General features: G+C 35.9%; 1 protein-coding gene across 1 annotated transcript; it reads right to left on the bottom strand.

The window, feature by feature from the left end:
* Nucleotides 1–11,121: 11,121 nt before the first annotated feature.
* Nucleotides 11,122–21,098, bottom strand: LOC148917566 (uncharacterized). Its single transcript, XM_089049816.1, is given in 4 exon segments — nt 11,122–11,964; nt 18,442–18,971; nt 20,427–20,492; nt 20,495–21,098. Coding segments are annotated over 4 exon segments (2,043 nt in total).

Here is a 21,098-nt window from a genome sequence, read left to right as displayed (position 1 = left end):
TGCAACCAATATTCCAAAGTATTCGTCGCAAGAAAACTTCTACGACAAATATGTTTCACGCGCAAAACATTGTGCGACCAATAATTCAATATTTTCATCGCGCAAAGTGATACAGTTTTTAAAATGAAAATAACTCCTCCACCATTTTCTCAATGTCTTTCTCACCTCTCCTCTCTCTTTCCTCTCTCCAAATCCCACCATTTCTCTCACACTCACTCCTCTCACTTAAATCTCTCATCATCTCTCTCTGCACTATCTCTCACTCTCACTCACTCTCTCATCTCTCTTTTCACTATCTCTCACTCTCTCATCTCTCTATCACTATCTTCTCTAATTCTCTCACACTCACTTTTCTCTCTCATTCTTACTCACTCTCAATCTTGCCAAAAGATATATTCTCTCCAAATTTTAAATTTTTTTCATTAATATGTGTTTTTGGAGTTAGTTTTGAGTTTGTGTGGGGAGGGATTGGAGTTTGGGTTGGATTTGTGGTATAACAATTTTAGGGGAGATTATCCCCTTTTCTTTTTTTTTCTTTTTTTTTTTGTTATTTGACCTTTTTTTTTGGTAGGGAATCATCAAGACTTTGACGGCTAAAGTTGAGGATTAGGAAGCTATCAAAACATATCCTCCGCTATTACCACCACAATACGCTTATATTATGATTTTATTATTGTACTTTGTTAATTTATGTGTACATTTGAATATTATATATATATATTTATTGGATAATTTGATCACTATTTTTCATAGCAATTTAAATTAAAGTAATTAAAAAATATCATACAATTAAATTAAATTTAAAAAGTAAAAATTTGAAAAAATTAATATAATTAAATTAATATCAATTTAAGTTAAAGTAACGAAAAAAATCATACAATTAAATTAAATTAAAAAAGTAAAAATTTGAAATAATTAATATAATTAATATAATTAAATTAATATTAAAGAAATAACAAAACAAAAAGTCAAAAACCAAAATATTTTGTCGCGCAAATATTTGCTCGACATTAGTATTCGTCGTGCAAAACTCTAAAAATTTGGGCGGGTACCAAAACTGGAACGCTGAATTTTATTTTTATTTTTAAATCGTCGCGCAAAACTTTGTTCAACCAATGCTTTTCGTCGCGCAAAACTTTGCACGACCAATATTTTTTCGTCGCAAAGCTTTGCGCGATCAATATGTTTCGTTGCGCAAAGTCACTTTGAGTGACAAATATTTTTTCGTCGTGCAAAGTCCCTTTGGGCGACCAATGAAAAACTTTGTTGCGCAAAGTCTTTCTTCACGATCTTTGCATGACGGATTTCGCGCGATTTAAGTTTCTGTCGCTTTGAAATTTGTGCAACTACAATGTATTTTACGCGACGAAATTCTCTTTGTCGCGCAAACTGTAAAATGTAGTAGTGCATCCAAACTGATCATTCTGTCTATTGGTCCATATGGTTACTATGTGGTTGACAACAAATTCTGAAGAAAGAAAGAGGATAGAGAGCCCACCTTTGTCGGATTACTTTGATGCGTCCTCCTTAAAGTATCCTTAATGCAATAGAACAATGAATCCTAATTCTAATAAAACTAGGAACCCTTTTAGCCTTGTAATCCAATTAAACACTAATACATAGGCTGCTGGATGAGATTGTTTAGAGTACTTGATCAGTGGCGAAGCCATGATTTCATGTGTGTGAGGGCCTCTTTTAAATTATAAAAAAAAAAAAATACGAACTCACAATACATACGAAAAATAGTATATATATCATATGTCAAGAATTATATTGCTTATTGGTTATAATCATAATTGTCCTTGACAAAGGGATAGACAAATACATTATGAGGAAGAAAAATTGTAAGAAATAGACAAAGAGTAGCGATTTAGCAAATATCTTTAAAGTTTTCCCCCCATTAAACCCAATAGAAAAAAAAAATCAAAATTTCACAAACTAAAAAAAACCTTAGGTCCCTTCATACGTTCATATCATACATGAAAAAATGTTTTCTATAAAAATATTGACTAAGTATGGAAAATGATTTTTTGGAATAATCATTTTCTCAAGATATTGACTTAATGAGCCATCATTTTTAACCTAAATCGTATTTTGCACTAAAACCAATTTTTCATATTTTGATTTGGTGGGAATTTGAATTCCTAGTATTTTAATTTGAATCCAAATAGGAGGTACTTCCTTATTTACATTGTAAACTTAAGTAAATGGACTAATATAAAATTGTATTTTCTTGATTCTCAATAGGAACCTATAAGACAGTAAGAAGTCTCTACCAAAATTTTATTCCAAGGTCATCATTAGTTGCACACATTTTTATGTCAAAATTGAAGACGAGTTAGTCTCATAATAAACTTTCATAATGAAACAAATTTCACACAGGCACATGCACAGTCTGTTTGCCAAGGAAATATAAAAATTATGATGTTACTAAAAGAATATAATGAATCTTTCCCATGAGAACATAAATAAGTGAAAACACACACAAAATTATGGGAAAGAGAAGTGAGAAGGAAAGCGTTAAACTTACAAATAAAATTACAGCATTAAAGTTCCCATTTAGGAAAATTCAAAACATTGCCAAGTCCCAGAACATTGCCAAAATAATAATATAAAGTAAAGAATATATATAAAAGTAGAAAAGGAGAGAATTAGTTTGTGTTGGTGATTGTGGTACGTGATATTCTGATGGTGTATTGTGGTTGTTCAAATGTGAAGGAGGAGTGACCTTTGATAAGCATCCAATAACATGTAACCTTCACCACATTAAACTAGAAAATTAAGTAGAAATAAAACATAAAAATTAAATATTTATAACCCCCACAATAAATAAAATAAAACAACCAAAATAATAAATAAATAAAATGGTTAAATTTTTAAAACCTTTTTAAAATTCCAACAATATTTTTATAAGTTATTAGTCTCCAATAAAGGGTTTATATGTGAAACTCCCTAAATAAAATATTATAATTTTTCATAATTAGGGTCAGAAAATTTTGATGTCTACAAGGTTCTAGATGCTAACAGAAGAAGAAGAATGGAGGAAGAAGAAGATTGGAGAAATAGAAAGCAGAGGAATTGAGAGAACAATAGAGAACTTGTATTTCAGATTTCTTTTTCCTTGATGAGAAATACAGTACAATGAGTCTTTTATTATAGTCCTGGCTAGTTCAAGCTTTGCTTAGCTACAAAACCTCCTAAGAATAACCCACGTGATTATTACAACGACTAACATAACTAATACACGTGATTAATATGATAATATCATAGCCTTGACACGTCAGCTTAATCTCTCTCTTTTATATATATATATATATATATATATCATGCTTGTGTTTTTTAATAGAATCTAAATTAAGTAACTGACAAGACTCATGTTCTTTACTTAAAGCATAAACTTGTTCTACTGTCTTAACATGTGTAGTTGAAGTAAATGCAGATAAAGACCATTTTTTCTTATAAATATTTTGGCTAGGGATTTTAGGTATATTCCAGTCTCTAAAATCTAATTGTTCATTATCATTATTAGAATTATACTCGAATTGTTCTTCATTTACAATTTCAGGCATACGCCCTATAGAGGTTCTAGAGCTACTCGAACTACAAGAATTTGTTCTAAAGAGGTGACTCATTTTACTCAAGTGTATGGGTTGGAAGAATGAAGAAGAAGATAAATAGTTAATTCTTAACTCTACTATTTATTCTACAAGAAACCTATCAGTACTTCCTAGCTCTGCCTCCTCGCCCACCGCTCTGCCACACCCTGGGACTTATCGCTTGGAAAAAGGACTCACGGATCAGACCTTAAGGGAGAAAACCAAAAAGTACCTTGGAGAACAAAAGAAAGAAAAGAAGAAACTAAAGACTTCAACTCAGAAATCCTAAACCAGCCACTTGGGTTGGATGAGCTGCAACTTAGACTCAAACTCTCACAACTCTTACGACTCTGATACCAGAAAGGGTCTAGAACCAGAAAGGATAATTACAGATAGTAATAAGACAAACATAATAAAAAAGACGTAATTTATGCATGAATCTTATTAATGAAAAAACAAATATTGAGCATATAAACATAATGATATTTTTAAATTACTCAAAATACTTTTATTAAAACATAGGCTTATGAGAATGTTGGCTGACAAGAATAGTTCCTGGCTTCGCTCACACTCTACTGTTCTTGGATCATTGTTTCGAGAACAATTTGAAACTAGGAAACTAAACTTTACATTCAGCCTGCAAACGATGCAAAGGCAATCTTAAATAGACAAAATCTAAACCTTAGTAAACTAAAAGTAACTCAAGTAGCTTTATAATCACGAGCAAGGAACTGTATGGCTTTTGACCGGGTTCATTGTGCTTTTACTTAGGCTCTTTATGCTTTTACTCAGAATCTGCTTTACTGATTCAACTTTCAATTTTGTCTGCACGCTTTAACTCAATTATGATAGGGAATCTCAGTCTGAATTAAGCTCATAGGTGGCATATGCATCATTGGGGTCCTGACTATGGGGATAGTCAGACCATCTCATGGGGAGATCAGGGCTCGGACTTTGTTGACAAGGTTGACAGCTCGAAGAGGATTGGGACTCATTGTCTTCATCATCTTGCATCTGGGAGGCTTGGAGTTGAAGTTGCTTGGCCATATCCTATGATTCTGTTTTAGATTTACCTTCAACAGAGAGAGTAGTCTGGGAAGAATGAGGAGAGGTAGGCTCAGGTTCATGTTTAGGAAATGTAGTTTAGGGAAAATCACGATATACGGATTCAGAAATACGGTGAATTTCAAAACGATCCCACCACTTAATGAGAACTGCCGGAAAATTCTGGTTTCCCAATTGACATCGAAGACCATTTCATAATCCAGGAATCTTATAACGGGTAAAGAAAAGTTGAGGGATTGGAAAAAATGAATCACGCCAGGAATTTTAACTTTTGTAGAGAAATATGTAATTAATTCAGTGATTTGGAGAGGGATAATATCTGATTTAGGACCATGTGTATCCCACCAGTGAAGGAACCAAAGGAGTTCACTACAAACTTACTGTCAAAATTGATGAACTAGGAATGGGTAAAATCAGGAGTTTGATGTAGGAAAATGTAATACTAGGACTCAACATAATCAGCATAATTATATTGTAATTTGGATGGAAGGGTTCTGAGTTCATAGGGATGTGATCCTAGCTTTTCTGACTTAGGACTTGGTAAATGTAAAAGGAATGATAGATGATTTTCTGGGGGTCAGTTTTATCACGAATAGGCTTAATATCAACAGATTTGGTCTCATGGAGTATTTCTCGGTAAAACTTAAGAGATTTGTACGGACTGTGGGGAAGATAGTGAAAACCTGGGGGAAAATGATTTTGGGCAATCATAATGGGGCTCAAAGATATAGGAACATGGGGTTCAATAATGAAAAGGTTAGCTGTACTTTTATAGACATAGGGAGAAGTCTTAGGGTGGTAGGAAGAGGAGGAAAGAGGGGTTGCAGTTGGGGGTAATTGAAATGGATCATAGCTAGAGGTTAGTGCAGACTGGTAATTAGGTCTCATTTGGCTTAATGTAGATCCTAGGGGGCTGTAATAATTCACAATCGAATGGGAGAAAGACTAGGAAAGGGGTGATTGTAGATTCGGTTTAGGAAAGGAGGAAGAACTAGGCTCGGGCTTTTGAGTGTTTTTTGCCTGGGGATGCAGGAGGATTCTGTAATTGAAGAGATGGATTGGAGACTTTGTGCTTATCTTTTTCTTTTCTCACGCCATTGTTTATCCCGTAAAAACTCTCTAGTAAGAAAATCAGAACAGAATTCTCACTGCCTTTTAGATATTCAATGTCAAAATCAAATATGCTTAAAAGAGCTTGCCAACGTGCAAAAATTTGTTTTGATGCAATATTTTGAACATCTTTTTCTAAAACATGCATAGCTGATTTACAATCGACTCTGACTAAATTTTTTTGATTTAATAGATCATCTTGAAATTTAGTAATGCATAATACTATAGCTAATATTTCTTTTTTAATAGTACTATAATTAGATTGCGATTTAGTCCAAATACCAGAATGAAAATGAATGATTTGCTCAGGAGGAATGGACTCAGTTTTTTGCTTAAGGATCCCACCATAACCTATCTCAGAAGCATCTGTTTCGACTATTTTAAAAGAATTGGTAGTGGGAATACCTAGACAAGGAAGAGTTTTGACATGACTCTTAATTTGCTTAACAATCTCAGTATGAATGAAGGACCAGAGAGGAGGATTATTCTGTAATCTATCATACAAAGGCTTACACTGACTCCTTAGGTTTTTATAAAAATCAGAAACATAATTAAGGGATCCTAAAAATCTTTGTAGTTGGTTCTTATCAGTTATCTGGTCAGGGAATTTGTCTGCAAATTGTATAGCTCGATCTATCGGATGTATTTGTGATTGACTTATATTGAAACCAAGGAATCTAATATTAGTTTGAAATAATTTAATCTTTTTAGCAGAAACGACCAATCCGTTAGTTTTCACAATATGTAGGAATTTATGTAAGTGTTTCCAATGTTGTTCTATAGATTTGGAGAAGATAAGAACATCATCGATGTAAACAATAGAAAAATGCCTGTAAGGATTAAAAATCTTATTCATTATATTTTGAAATTCACTAGGCGCATTCTTAAGTCCAAATGGCATAACATTCCACTCATAATGACCAAAAGGAGTAACAAAAGCAGTCTTATATCTATCAGATTCATCAATTTGTATTTGCCAAAAACCACTCTTTAAATCAAATTTAGAAAAGATGACAGCATTGCTTAAATGATTGATCAGATCTCTTTTATTAGGGATAGGTATCTAATCCATTCTAGAACAGTATTTAGGGGTTTATAATTAATGACTAATCGTGGTGATCCTCGTTCTAACTCAGCATTTTTCTGCACATAAAAAGCAAGGCAAGACCATGGAGACTTACTTTTCCTAATGATGTTTTTTTGTAATAGCTCATTAATTTCAGTTTTGCAATAGCTTACCATTTCTTGGCTCATTTATATCGGACGGGCTTTAGTAGGTATATTTTTTCAGAGAAATTCTTTATGTAAGGCAATTTTACTACATGATGTTTTCTATGTCAGAAGGCAGTAGGTAAATCAAAACATATTTCATCAATTAATTTTTTCTCAAAAGTCTGGATTTGTATTTGCAAAGAGGAATTATTTAATTGAGACTCAATTCTTTTGGTGTGTGCCTCTTCCTGTAGGTGGCAAATGTGGTTAGTCTTATCTTGGATTAACGAAGCAGTTATAGCAATTATATTTTTATGCAAGTTTTTTAAATTATGCAATTCTGACCGAGTGAGGAATTCAAACTTAACTTTTTCTCCTAAATGACTGGAAACTACTCCATCAAATTCAACTTGAAGGGGGTAAAGGAGACTTATGAAAGGTAATCCTAGAATGACTTTATCAGTTATGTTTTTGATTAATACAAACGAAGTTTTAAAACAGACTCTATTCTGACAAACATGGGCATTTGGGATTTCATATTTTAATTGTAATAATTTTCCAGAAGTGCAGTACTTAGAGATTCCTTAGATTTGGTATAATACTGGGGATCAATCCTCTTTTATGCAGTTAAGATCTCCGGAATCGAATAAAGCAATGGTATTAATTTCAAAATCTTCAACGATATAAGAACTTTGGAATACCATTTTCTAAAGGAAACATGATTAATTAAATTAATGGCTTGATCATTTTCTCATTTTCTTCGAATAATACTACTAGTTGACAACGCCTCGAGAGACTCTTTTTCTAGGAAGAAATTTAGGTTTTGTCGAATATCATAATTTCAGTACTACAACTTATGACCTAACTGCTTTAATCAATTATTTTTATAGATTTAACCTCAGATGTAAATCGTAAAGAAATTTCTTTTCTCTTATGAAATCTTTCTAAGGTTGTATTAAGACTTATAGTGGAGGAAGAGGGCTGACTTATGCTATTTTCTTGAATCATAATTTTCTTTAGTTTTTTTAAGTATTCAGATTTCAGCTCAGGATGTTCTACTTTGCTAATCAATTCTATTAATAATTCTTCTTGTTCTTCTTGTTTAGTTAAGACAGAAATAGACTTAAGAGTATGACAACATTTATCTTTACAGCCTATTTGAATATTTGGTGAACTTGGTTGGGAATCAGAAGACTCATAATGGGATGACTCAGGGTTGCTTATCATAGTTACATCTTCACTAGACTCAGAATTTCTTAGTTCAAGAACTTTAATCAAATTGGCTCTTTTCTTCTTCTGTGATTTGTAGTTGTCGGATAACATCCTTTACTTTACACTTATTAGCATAATGGCCAAACTTTTGACACTTATAACATCTAACTTTACTTTTGTCGGTTATTTTCTTATCTTTTGGCTTTTTGGACCAGTTCTTTTTAGAACGAAACTTCCTTTTCTTGTAAAACTCATTATCTTGTTGGTATGGGTATTTTTTATGCTTATAATGACGGTTTTTTCTAATATGTTTAGGAGAGCTGTATTTGTTCTTATATTGTCTGGAGGGGGGAATAGATAGACCATATTGCTCACAAAAATTTCCTAATTCATATTTGGCAAATCTTTTCTCAGATTGTATTTGCCGATTAATTTTCATATCAATACACATTTTCATACCTTCTTGATTAATTGTACTAATAATGTTACCATATGTTAAATTATCATAGTCTATATGGCCTAATTCATTGCTTGAACAGTACGGTGCGTATTTTATGGGCAAATAAATTAGGTAGTCCATTAATAAATTTTTCTTTCCAAAAGGCTTGGTTACTATCTTCTCTTAACATGAATCGGGAAATGAAAACATCTTTATACCATCTAAAATCTCTTAATTGAGGGCATCTTAAATTACTCAATTGATCATGTATTTTGGACTGAGTGTGACTTGGTGTTCCTATAAAATGTTCAACTATTGTATGAAGGAGAGTATTGACACCATCTTCTATGCCACGACCTATATTCTCATCAAACAAAGGAAGACCTTCTTCATTAAGTTTTATTGCATAAATAATATCATTTCGAGACTCATTAGATAAATGTTTATCCCACCAAGAACGTAAGGTTCCAGTGAAACCTGTTTCTAACAAAGGGACAATTTCAGATTGGCGTAGGTTATGGTTAGTAATATAACTATTAGCTACCATGGAGATATGAGTTAATTTATTCATTATTTCTTGTTCAGATAAACCATCTATATTCCATTCATATAATTTATCAGAAGAAACATAAAATTGGCTTAAATTAGTTCTTTCTTCAAATTGAATATCAGACGGTGTAGGCTTAGGGTACCAGTTTTTTGTTATGCTTGTAGGATTAATTTTATTAGTTAGTCTTTTTATTTTTAATTCAGATTCTAATTCTAGGTTTTTAAAAGCATTTTCGATTTTTGAAATATTGCTTGATTCAATAGACTCAGATTCGACTTTAATCAATTCCTCGATCAAAGGAAGACCCATGGCCTTAAGACCGGATTTCTCAGGTTTTTCGGGGGTTAATTGCTCAAGCATACTTTCTATCTTTTTCATTGTAGATGACGTCTTAAGAGAGAACTTAGGTTGTAGTTCCTGAAACTGGACTAGAGGTTTGTCTTTTGTCTTAAGTTTAGGTTTAGGGGGAAATAATTTATCAACCTTATGTTCTATTTTATCTAATTGTTTTCCTACTATAACTAGGCTTTTATTAGTATAATTATTTTGTTCAACTAATCTCTTATTGGGTTCATCTGCTGAATCAGTCATTTTAAAAGGGCTTGCAACTACAGTTCTTGTTCCATGTTTAATAATAATGGTTTCTATTGGAGGGTGACTAGCCATAATCTCAGACTTGTCTAATTTTGTCCATTTTTCTTTAGTCAAGGTTTTTAGTTTATTATAACGGCTTTCTACAAAATAAAGATAGTAAATTTCTATTTTCTCAGAACGCATGTAATTTTTCCATGCATTAAATATTTCCTGTCTCATGTTTTTATCAAGAATAATTTGGTGATATAAGTCTCTTCTGCTTTTATTTCTAGGGTCATAAAGGTGCTTATCGAGGGTCTTCCAGTTAATCTTAAATGACTCAGGTCGGTGGAGGACTTGTAATTGTTTATCTATGTCATAAATATGAGCATTAGCTATCTCACTTGCTAGGAAGTCTACTTGGGTAGGTGAAGTAGGGGGAGACTCAGGTTTAGGTTGATTGACTGTATGGGGTAAGGTTCCATAACAGGGTTGATTAACCTGGGCCTTTTTTCTTAAAGAATGCAATTTGAGGTCTATCAAATCTCTTTCTATTTCTAAATCTCTTTCTTGGGTAGAGGAAGAGGTTGCAAAGGAATGTCTAGCTGGCTCATGTCTTTTAGATGGGCTTGGTGTAGGTAGCTGTTGTAATTTAACTGTGGACTTAGGTTCATTACCGAAGTTAATTTTGACTGTACCATCTAAATATTGTTGAATATAATCTAAATTATGCAGCATTACGCTGGATAGGGGCAGGTTGGGTTTCAGTGACTAGGGTCCAATCTTTAGGTAAACTAATTTCAGACCATTTAACAGTATGTGGGATTCTTATATTAGCATCGGGTGTACAACTCTGTATTAGAAGTGTCTGGTCTTTGGGACTTTTATTTAAAGCTTGAAAATTCATATTTGTACCTGTAACCTTGTAATAGATTCTATAAACTAATGCTAAGGGTTGGGTACCTGGAAGGACATTATAACCAGAGCTCTTAATATTTAAGGTTAAGGTCTTAAGAATATGAGGATCATTTAGGCTAACAGTGAAATCAGGATAGCAATCAAAATGTACTGGACCATTACATAGACTGGACTCAATCATTCCAAGCACACTATCATTAAATTCAGATTAATAAACAACAGCTCCACAGAATCTTTATTTATTACATAGCATCCAAACTGATCATTCTGAGTCACTCTTAACAAATACTAACAGAAATAAATTAAGGCAAAGACTGGCTAGCTCACTAGCCAAACACAACCTGCTGGTTCTCCTTAAACACATTCTTCATCGCTAAATAGATGGTTTACTTTAGGAATCCGGTGTAGTGGCTCCAACACACAAGGAAACGACAGGCGTATTCTCCTCAGAATTTTTTGGTGCGGTGACGTGCTCTCGAACTATCCACCAAACTATCAATCACGTTCCTGAGGCTTTTTGGGATCTTATGCTTGAACCTGCTCCACAACTTCCTCGCCAACCAAATGATAAGACGAATGGTGTGGATTGCAGCTATGATCCCAAGCAATGTAGCCCAAACCACAAAGGATATCTTGGATATATTTGCATATGCTGTGAAAAATCCAGTCATAGGGAAAACTATGAGGATAGCAAGTACATAGGTGAGTCCCATAGAAGTGAGAGTGATGCACATGGCCATTGATAAAAGCCACATAATTACACGATTCCGGAGGGGAAATCCGCCAACAAGCAAAAGGGTGACACTGAGAGAAGCAATGAACGAGACGGTATTGAATGTTACGAACGCGAGGAACTCTTTTGGGAAGCCGCTGCCTGCCACTGAAGTTCCAGCAGAGCATATGTTATCATGGGTGCAATAAGTAGTAGCTCCAGCGCTACTATTTGCACTATTGTCTTGCCAAACACCACCGGGTGGATTAACTGCAGCTTGGAAAGTTGTGGTTGATATCATGGTTGCCACAATCATCAGCATGCCACGTGTATCTTCCAACCAAGTTCTTGGGTATTCCAAGCAATTTACCAGTCTATTTATCAGCCACCAAGCTATCGCTACTGCTTTGTTCTGAATCTGACCAGCAGCGGCAGTAGTTCTTGTTGTTTCCATACCTGGGCCTGGCTCAACCAAAATTTGATCAAGTTCAGGTAGGCTGCTCGAGTCTCTTGGATTTTGTTCTGAGGAATATAACTGGATCACGCCATTTTCTTCTTCTTTTACGGCAGGTATCATCTGCACAAGTGGTACCATTAATATATTGAAAACTTTGTTGCTTGAAACCAAGGCATACCAATCGCATGCAGTGGTGGATCCATAAATTTTTCAGGGGAGGTGCAATATTTAAAAAACTAAAAATCAAAAAATAATTTAGAAAAGCAAATGCCCTTAGAATTTAAACAATATTAATGTCATTTAAAATTAAAACAAATAAGAGTTTTACATCTATTACTAATTGATTGTCTATATGGTATATCAATTAATATGAACAAAATCTATGTCAATGTACACAATTAGTTTACCAAAATTCATATAAAATATATATGAACAAAATCCACATCAATTACATAATTAATCTAACGAAAGTCAACACTAATTAATCTAACCAAAAATAATACCAATTAATCTAACTGAAAGCTAGCACATGTACTTTGGAGGTCACGAGATAAATGTACAAGGGATTACAAGTTCGGGGTAATTTTCGATGAATTTTTTGGTGCATATATGAGTTTTTAATGAATTTTTTAAGTTAGTCCAAATAGAAATTCACATGTGGCAGCTTGCTATTGGAGTATTTAAAAAAGGAATCAAAATTCACACCGAGTCTTTCTTCTTCATTGAACTTCCTTTACAACATCAATTCTTAAAAAACTTCTAAAATTCATAACTTTGGTTCTGGAGCTCCGATTGATGAACTGTTTTCTCCTACATGCTCGTGAGATCAAGTCCAACAATCCAAGGTAAATATTTAGGGTCTCACATGTAACACCCCGACCCCAAATTTATCCCATGTTTTAATTTATTTAAGTGGAATTGAGAAATTACCCGTGGGATAGGGGTATTTTAGTTATTTTCTTATCCGGAAGAAATTTGAGAATTCCGGTTATACCGTTGCGTAGAGCACGGTGAGATGAGTCCGTAGACACGTAGTGGGCTCGAATCGGAGTTGTAACGAGAGAGATATGATCAAATAAAGCTCAGTGGCATAATCGTAAATATTTGGAAAATGGATTTTTGGTTAAAAGACGGAATTGCCCCCGTCTCTCTCTCTCTCTCTCTCTCTCTCTCTCTCTCTCCGCGGTCTCCCTCTCTCTCTCGATTTTGCGACTGGCGGGGCCGAACGGTAAATGCCACGCTTTAGTCATGCCTCGTCAGCTCGCCACACAAACTCGACTGAGCTTAGTACAAAATGACCAGCGCCGTCCTCTTCCTACCCCAGCAGTTCCCGCTGGCCACCGCTATGATTTCGCCGAAACGAGGAAAAGCTCGTTTTGATTAAAAATTTCACGGCTTCATTGTTCTCCGTTGTCCGCCGCCATTTTTGGCAATCAAGGTATGGAAATTCATCCTTACATGATCTAGCTGATGGTTGGGTAGGATTTCATAAATTTTGAGGCTAAGTAGCTCGATCGACGAATTGAAATTGCTGGTTTTAGGATCGAGATTCCGGCCACTTCCGGTCAATTTTTGGGGTATGCCCAAGAACAAAAGTGACTCCAAATTAGGTGTATTACCTAGGGTAGGAGTCTTGGCTCACGATTTGGAAGTTTTCCGGCGATGCGATATCGCTTTAGACACTGCGCGTCACGGGCACGTGTGGCGGCGCTGTAGCACCGCAGCCGAGGACATTTTTGTCCCATTTGTGATCCTCTCGTCACGCAGCGCCGTAGGTGCTCTCGGATCTCATTTTGATACCGAGTTCCGATCGGATATTGCATACCGCGTATTTTGTGTTCGCTAGGTTTGGACCGTTGGATGGTCCCCGTTATAATATGTTGATCTAGGTATTACTGTGGATCGTAGGATTTGACGGATCGTAAAATGGAGTCCCGGATACTCCAAAATGCCAACCCTAGGGTAAGGGTTTTAGTAACTGTCCGATCGTGCGATCGTGAGCGATCCGACCGTCCGATCTGGACCAAACTTGCAGGACGTGTGTCCTAGACCTTGTAGAACCTATAGGAACTTTCGGATCATAATTTGGAGGTCGTGGGCCCCGCGGGCCTGTTTGACCAAGTTTGGGTAGTTTGACCCTGGGTTGACCGCTAGACTTTTGTTGTAGTTCTACCATCCCAGGAGGGTTAGAATGACCTTAGTGACAGGTCTTGAGCGTTGTTGAGTTAAATGGTTTATACGTGAATTTAGAATATTATTATATAATTTAAATTACGAAATTATCAGATGCTATACTAGGATTGAGAATTACGAAATAAGGCATTATATGTGATGAATGAAATTATATATTTAATTGTGTGGATGTATAAAGGTACATAAAGGGATTGAATGTTAGCTCACAGTGCTATACGCACTACCCCACGTACTCCCTCCATATTGTGATCATGTTGAGGCCTTTAAACCCCGTGGTCTGGTGAGAATGTAGCCGCCCGAGGTGAGGTCGACGATCTTTGATTAGCGGTGTGTTGACAGACCCCATACGTTGCCGGTGCGGCCCCACGATAAGGGGAGATATGATTGTGGTGGTGGGAGAATGTAGCCAGCCTGGGCAGGGAGGGTCGCACGCGCCTTGGATTAGCTTAGCGAGTTGATGCACCCATACGTGGCGGGTGTGTCTCGGCGTATGAGGGGAGATATGATTGTGTGAGGGCTGGTAAGAATGTAGCTGGTGCCCAGCAGGAGTCGCCGCCGCTTTGGATTAGCCGCAGTTGATGGACTTACACGCGTGGCGGGCAAGGCCCGACGCATGAGGAGATACTATGATTGTGTTTGGTGTTGTGATGGATAAATCCTAGAATATATGAATTTGTATGGCTGTAATGGTTTCTCTGATATTAGGAGTCAGGATAGATACGAAAGAGCTCGTGTGGCTTGATCCTTAGTAGGTACGTAGGCAGCCTGAAGTTACTAGGTGCAGCCACAGATTAGACCCCACTTAGGTGGTCTTATTGAGATTGGTTTGGACCTCGTTGTTGGTCCCGAAACTTGGTTGAATTGAGGCTTGTCCTGGGGACTAAGTGAGTGAAGGTCTGCGTAAATAGATTTTGAAGTTGTTATATGCATGTTTGATGCATTAAGTTATTTTAAAATTATTATTGAGCAGTTCTGCTAGAATCATTTGAAGGCCGAGGCCATTTATGTAATTGCATGAGATTATATTGTGCGTGCTGCCGGTTGGTTTATAAAATGCGTTTTGTGCAGGTGGAAATTTTGGGGAAATGTTCAATTTACAGGGGAGACTCTGCCGAAATTTCGGGCAGGAAGTCTCGTGCCCTTAATCCTCTCTGGTAAACGAGGACGTAGATTTAAAGAGTGAACCCGGCGTAGGTGTGATGTCGGGGTCTCCGCAGGGTTCGTCTCGGGTTCAGGGAAATTCGGGACGGGTCCTGTCATCACACATCAGCAAACAAAACAACCTCTTTGAGGCATTTAGTAGAACAATTTGCGAGCACTAACAGAGGGGCGAATTCCAGCATCTCCAAGGAAGTTTTCGGCAAGTCTCTTTTGCCTCTGTGGATTCGCCAATGATCGTGTGTAGCATCAAAAATTAATCCCAACTTAAAAAACAATAATAATGGTGAATAAAATTAAACTAGCGTATAGTGATTAAAACAAAAACCTTTAATAATTAGTATATGGTAAAGGTGAATGAGTTTTAAAGTTTGTTTTGTTGAGTAAGTCCATGTGCTATAGGAATGACTAACATTTACGTTTTTGTCCTTTTCCTTTTTTTTTTTGGGCACCACTATAAACCCCCACCCACCGCCGCCACCCACCAACCCCCTCTTCCACCACCGACACTAGTCATCTCTGCCACCCATCAACCACCACCCACCACTAATTTTCATGTGACACCATTTTAGGGTGTTGGTGGTGTTGATTGGATCAGTGAATTCAGAGGCATAGAAGGAGAAAGAAAGATGGAGAGAAGGGATTCCGGCAGGATGGGCTAGTCGATCGCCATTGTGTTCGGATCAACCCGATGTGGTTCTTGTCTCATATGAGATGCATGACTTGTTGCACGATGGGGTCGTCGTCGTCGAGGCAAGATGAGTAAGTGTGGCGGAAAGGTGAGGAGATAGCGGAGGAAAATGTAACACCCCGACCCAATTTAATTACTTTTCTCCAATTTATGTAATTGTGAAATTACAATTTTGCCCTTAGGGTAGGGGCACTTTAGTCACTTTTTGATCTAGAAGGATTTTGGGGAGATGAGTGGCACCATTGCGTTGAGCTCACTCTCAAAAGTTCGTAGACATGTAGTGGGCCCAAATCGGAGTTTTAACGAAGAAGTTGTAGTCACGGAAGTTCGATGCACAACTGCGTAATTTTTTGAAGTTTGATTTTAAAACAGATCACCTCTCTCTCTCTCTCTCTCTCTCTCTCTCCCCTCCCAGCTGCTTCTCTACTCGGCTAAAAACAGACCGCCACTTTGGCGGTGTTTTTCCTCCACACATCTAGACCCATTTCCATCTTGAAACTCCAAGATTGGTTGCAATTTAGTGAAATCAGACCAAAAACCCGTTCGTCGCCAGCTGTTTGTCATATTTCCGGGATTCAGTATTGGCCAGTCTAACCATGTATGAAACTTCACCTACTCTTTGTGCTCTACCTGTTTATGTGCTTGATTTGGGTTAATTTTGAGGTTTCTGGTCGATTCTTAAAACCATTTTTGACCTCTGATTTGGCCGATTCGATGAGGATGAGAAGGTAGGGTGGGGTGGGTGGCGGTGAGGAGATGGTGGGGTGCTAGGGTTTGCGGAAGAAGATGAGGGATGTTCTTTTTTTTATTTATTTATTTATTTTTTATAATTAAGGTTTAGGGTTTAGGTTTTTAATTTATCGAGTCACTTTTGCCATTAAGCGCTTACGTGAAAATAGATATGCCACGTAGACCCAGATCATATGGTGCCACGTGATCCGAAAATATTATTAATTAATAAATAATAAGAAAACATTATTAATTAAATAATGTAAGGCAATAAAACTAACTTTGTTTGGCAAAAGTGAATCTAAACTCCAACCCGTATCACCAAATTCTATTGCGATGTCATTCAAATTTGGGGCACAACTTTACATATCTAATACCACTGAGACCCTTCTTGTCACTTCTCACAATTCCAAAGACCCTGCTCCTGATTCGGCTTCAATCATTACTACATATACATTGGGTTCTACATTACATACTTCTGCCCCTCCTTGTTATAAAAATGGGTAATAACTTTGCCCAACATGTTGGAGACTCTAAGCACACCGATCAGTCTTTTTGGCCACAGCCGACTTGTAGCTCTACATCGACACCAATATTACTCTCTAACCAAACCAACCTGTCATCAACTTTAGATCCCTTCTTCATGTTTTGATAATGTAAATTGTTAAGTACAACAAAATAAGTGTGTCTCTTCCCTGCCTTAGCCTCTTAGAGGACTTTATCAAATTGTTAGGTCCCATCATAACATATCGTGATCAAGAGCAATAGGACCTCTAGTGGATTGTCATTGGGTAGGGCCGGGCTTTGGTGTGCTTTTTATTTTTCAAGTTGGGTTGAGGTTTCAAAGGGATTGGCCTGGGCTGCCCATCGGATCTAGCCTAGGCGGCCTTTCCAGGTTGGGCCAAGCCGAGTAGGCCTACCTATTGCCCTATATTGCCTTATTGCCTTAATTTTATTGTTAAGTAAATGTGTTGTCTTTTTACTTTAATTAATTTTATATTACTCAATTCACTTTAGTTTACAATGTAAGTAAGGAAGTACCCCTATTTGGATTCAATTAAAAGTACTAGAAAATGAAATTCCCTACAAATCAAAATATGACAATCCAGTTTTAGTATAAGATACAGTTTATACCAGTATTAGTACCTCAATATTGACTAAGTATGAAAAATGAACTTTTGAAATACTAATGTTTTCAATAATATTTTGTTTATATTCCTTACATTTTAAATAATTAAACACGATTTTATGAGATTTTAGTATAAAGTACATACATTGATGTATTGATATCAATATTGATATAAACTGTGTCTTATACTAAAATAGTATTTTTTATTTATTTATATATTTTGATTTGCTGGGAATTTGAATTTCTAGTATTTTTAATTGAATCCAAATGGGGGGATGAAAATAAGGCAATGGGTGGGCCTAGTCAAGCTAGGCCGTGGGTGGGCTGAAGGTTTCATATCCTAAGCGCAGGCCCTATCCAACCCTAGAATGGGTCGGGGTGAATGGGCCTAATTAACCATCAGGTTCGGCTGGACTTTGGCCCATAGAGCCTCGAGTTACCCACTTTGGCCCGCCGATCGTGGGCCAAATGATGATCCCTATTTTAGATCATCCATTCCAACTTATTTATATCCGCCAAGTGTTTTCAGTATTTTCTCAATTACTTGTTTCTCCTTTTAGTTCTTTGTTCAATTTCTAGACTACTAAATGATGTCTTGTACCTAACACACTAAATAAAACAAGGAAGTCCCTTGGGTATGATAGCCAAAATCATCATCATCAGTAATATGATAAAAGTAGGTATAGCACAAACGTACCCCGTGATATGATGCACTAGTTTCCAAAGTGCTTTCTGAAATGTCAAGATATGTCATGCCCCTATCATTCAAGACCTTTAAGTTGGTCCTTCTATCGAAAGTGAGAAGGTCCACAACCTTGGGATGATGGCACATCTTTGCCAAGTGCAAAGGAGTATTTCCTCTGTTGTCTTTTTGGTTGATCAACATTCGAAACTCAACCTTCTTGAGAAAATATTTGACAAGATTGTCCTCGCCACATCTTGCTGCAACATGGAGTATATTTTGGTCACTTGAGTTCCTCAATTCCATTGAATCGGGACAATGTCGAAGCAGCTCTTCAACAATGTCGACATGACCTTTGCTTGATGCACAATGGATCGGAAAGTTCCCACAATGATCCTTTTGATGAGAATCCATGAGACGTCTGCCTAAGAAGCGAACCCCTTCTAGATAACCAATTGATGCTGCACAATGTAGTGGAGTCCTCCCTTTCTCATCTTTTGAGTTCAAAATATTTGCTTCCATGTTTGATATTATCCTTAGGACTTCTGGCGTCAGTAAATGAATCAAGTATAAATTAGAACAACATGATTATAATGATAATGTTTTTTTATGAAGAGGTTTGTAATATCTATCAAAATATATCACACTGGTCACTGTGACAAAAAAAAAAAAAAAGTCACGTTAATATCGCCCCTAGCAATTCAAAAACTCTAGACCATAACCCACCAATAATAAAACCTTTAAATAAAACCCAATTTTAAAATTAGATGCCATGTTGGATAAAATGTATCCATGTAATTAGATTTATTTACCAATTATGCCATTAAATTACTCTTTCATTGCTGACAGTTTTTTAAGTCCTTAATTTTAACCAATGGAATAATGAGCTACAATCAAAATTAGTTCAAACTTCCTCTTGATCGTGTGAAGGGAAATTTACCTAATATCCTCTAATTATGTATATAAAAATTATTGTGGGTGGTGGTGCTCTTCACCGAGGGAAATAATCACACCACTTATAAACTAGGTACGCTATTTTGAATAGCCTAAAAATTATTGTGACCATGTCAACTCCAAAATAATTTACCTATATTCCACATATCTAATACATGGTAAATTATCTATATAAAAAAAAAGGGTACATATTTATAAAGTAAAAAGGTACATTATTTATGAAAAAATAGGCATGCTATTTATAGAAAATAGGTACATTATTTCTATAAAACAAAATTAAACTTTACTATTGAAATTAGTTCTATAAAATAAATAGGTACATTATTTATGAAAAAAAATTAAAAATTGGCACATTAAATATAGGTAGATTATTAATGAAAAAATAGACACATTATGCTATGAAAAATAGGTACATTATTAATGAACAAATAGGCATACTATTTATAAATATAAAAAGGAGTACTAATTTACCTATATTTTGTAGGTATAAGAATATATCCAAATTGTATAGGTAAATTAATTATCCATAATTATTTTACAGTTTACTAAGAATTAATTACCTTAGTTTGTTGTATTTTAATGTACCTAGAAAATGTAGGTAATATAGAGAATCTAAAACGGTAAATTAAATCTGGAATTTTTTATATAAAAATTATCTGACCAATATTAATTTAAAATTTAAAACAGTAAATGATCAAGTAGTCAAATTGGGAAACATTCCAAAGAGTACCAACTTATATTAGATTTTAAAAAAAGATAGGAAAAACTAACTTAAAAATCCCTAAATCTATGCAAAATTGAAACACCATTAATGTGCATATTGGTAAACACTAATTAGGGGTATTTTTGTAATTTGAAAAAGTACAATAATTTAGATGTTAGCTTAGGTACCTTGATGAGTTGGATCCTAGTCATCAGATTTTGAAGGGGAAACGTCATATTTATAGAAAAATAAAATGATAGGTTGTAGATAAGACATAATTAGTTTGAGGGGACAATATTTGCTATAAAAAAAATAAAAGGAATTATTATTTCAATGTACGAACCTTTTTTCTGGCGGCCTAGAATTGCAGCAAACAACGGGGACTTGCCTTGAATTTCTGTGTTTTCTCAACTACTTTTTCTTTTATTAGCTTCACTATCTCAACAAGCCCTTGTTCAGCGGCCAGATACAAAGGGGACTTTTGTTCCTTATTAGTGTAAAGTGAAACGGCAGGATCGGCCTCTATCAAACACTTGGCTACTGATTGGTGACCTCGAATTAGGGCCTCGTGCATGGCAGTGTTTTCCTCATTATTTTTCATCCTCAGCAACGTCAATACATCACCATTATTTTCAACGTCTGTTGTTCCTCTTGCTTCATGGAGAAGAGTGTTTGTTGTCGTATCTATATCCCCTGATTTGGCCGCAATGTGGAGTGCGGTATCGCCTTCAAAGTTTTTCTCTAACAAAAGGGGCTTGTGTTGTTGTAAGATCTCAGCTGCTAGTTCCGCATGGCCGGAGCTCACAGCTATGTGAACAAATGTGTTATTCTGGGGTCTCCGTCGAGACAGCAATTGAACGCGAGCATTGAGATCCCGAAGCTTCTTTTCAATAGTGTCGTGAAATTGATTTGTGTTGCCATGAGTAGCATAGCTGTACAGCTGCTGGTACAAGCGCAAGTTATCGGCATAACCATCTGTTACAGTACGTACCTCCCTATTAGTTAACGGCTCCAT

The sequence above is a fragment of the Prunus mume genome, linkage group LG4 (genome assembly GCF_029339155.1).
Source record: "Prunus mume cultivar Tortuosa linkage group LG4, ASM2933915v1, whole genome shotgun sequence".
Classification (NCBI taxonomy): Eukaryota; Viridiplantae; Streptophyta; class Magnoliopsida; order Rosales; family Rosaceae; genus Prunus; species Prunus mume.
Note: the sequence above shows the minus strand (reverse complement) of the source record. Positions and strands in the feature narration are given on the sequence as shown.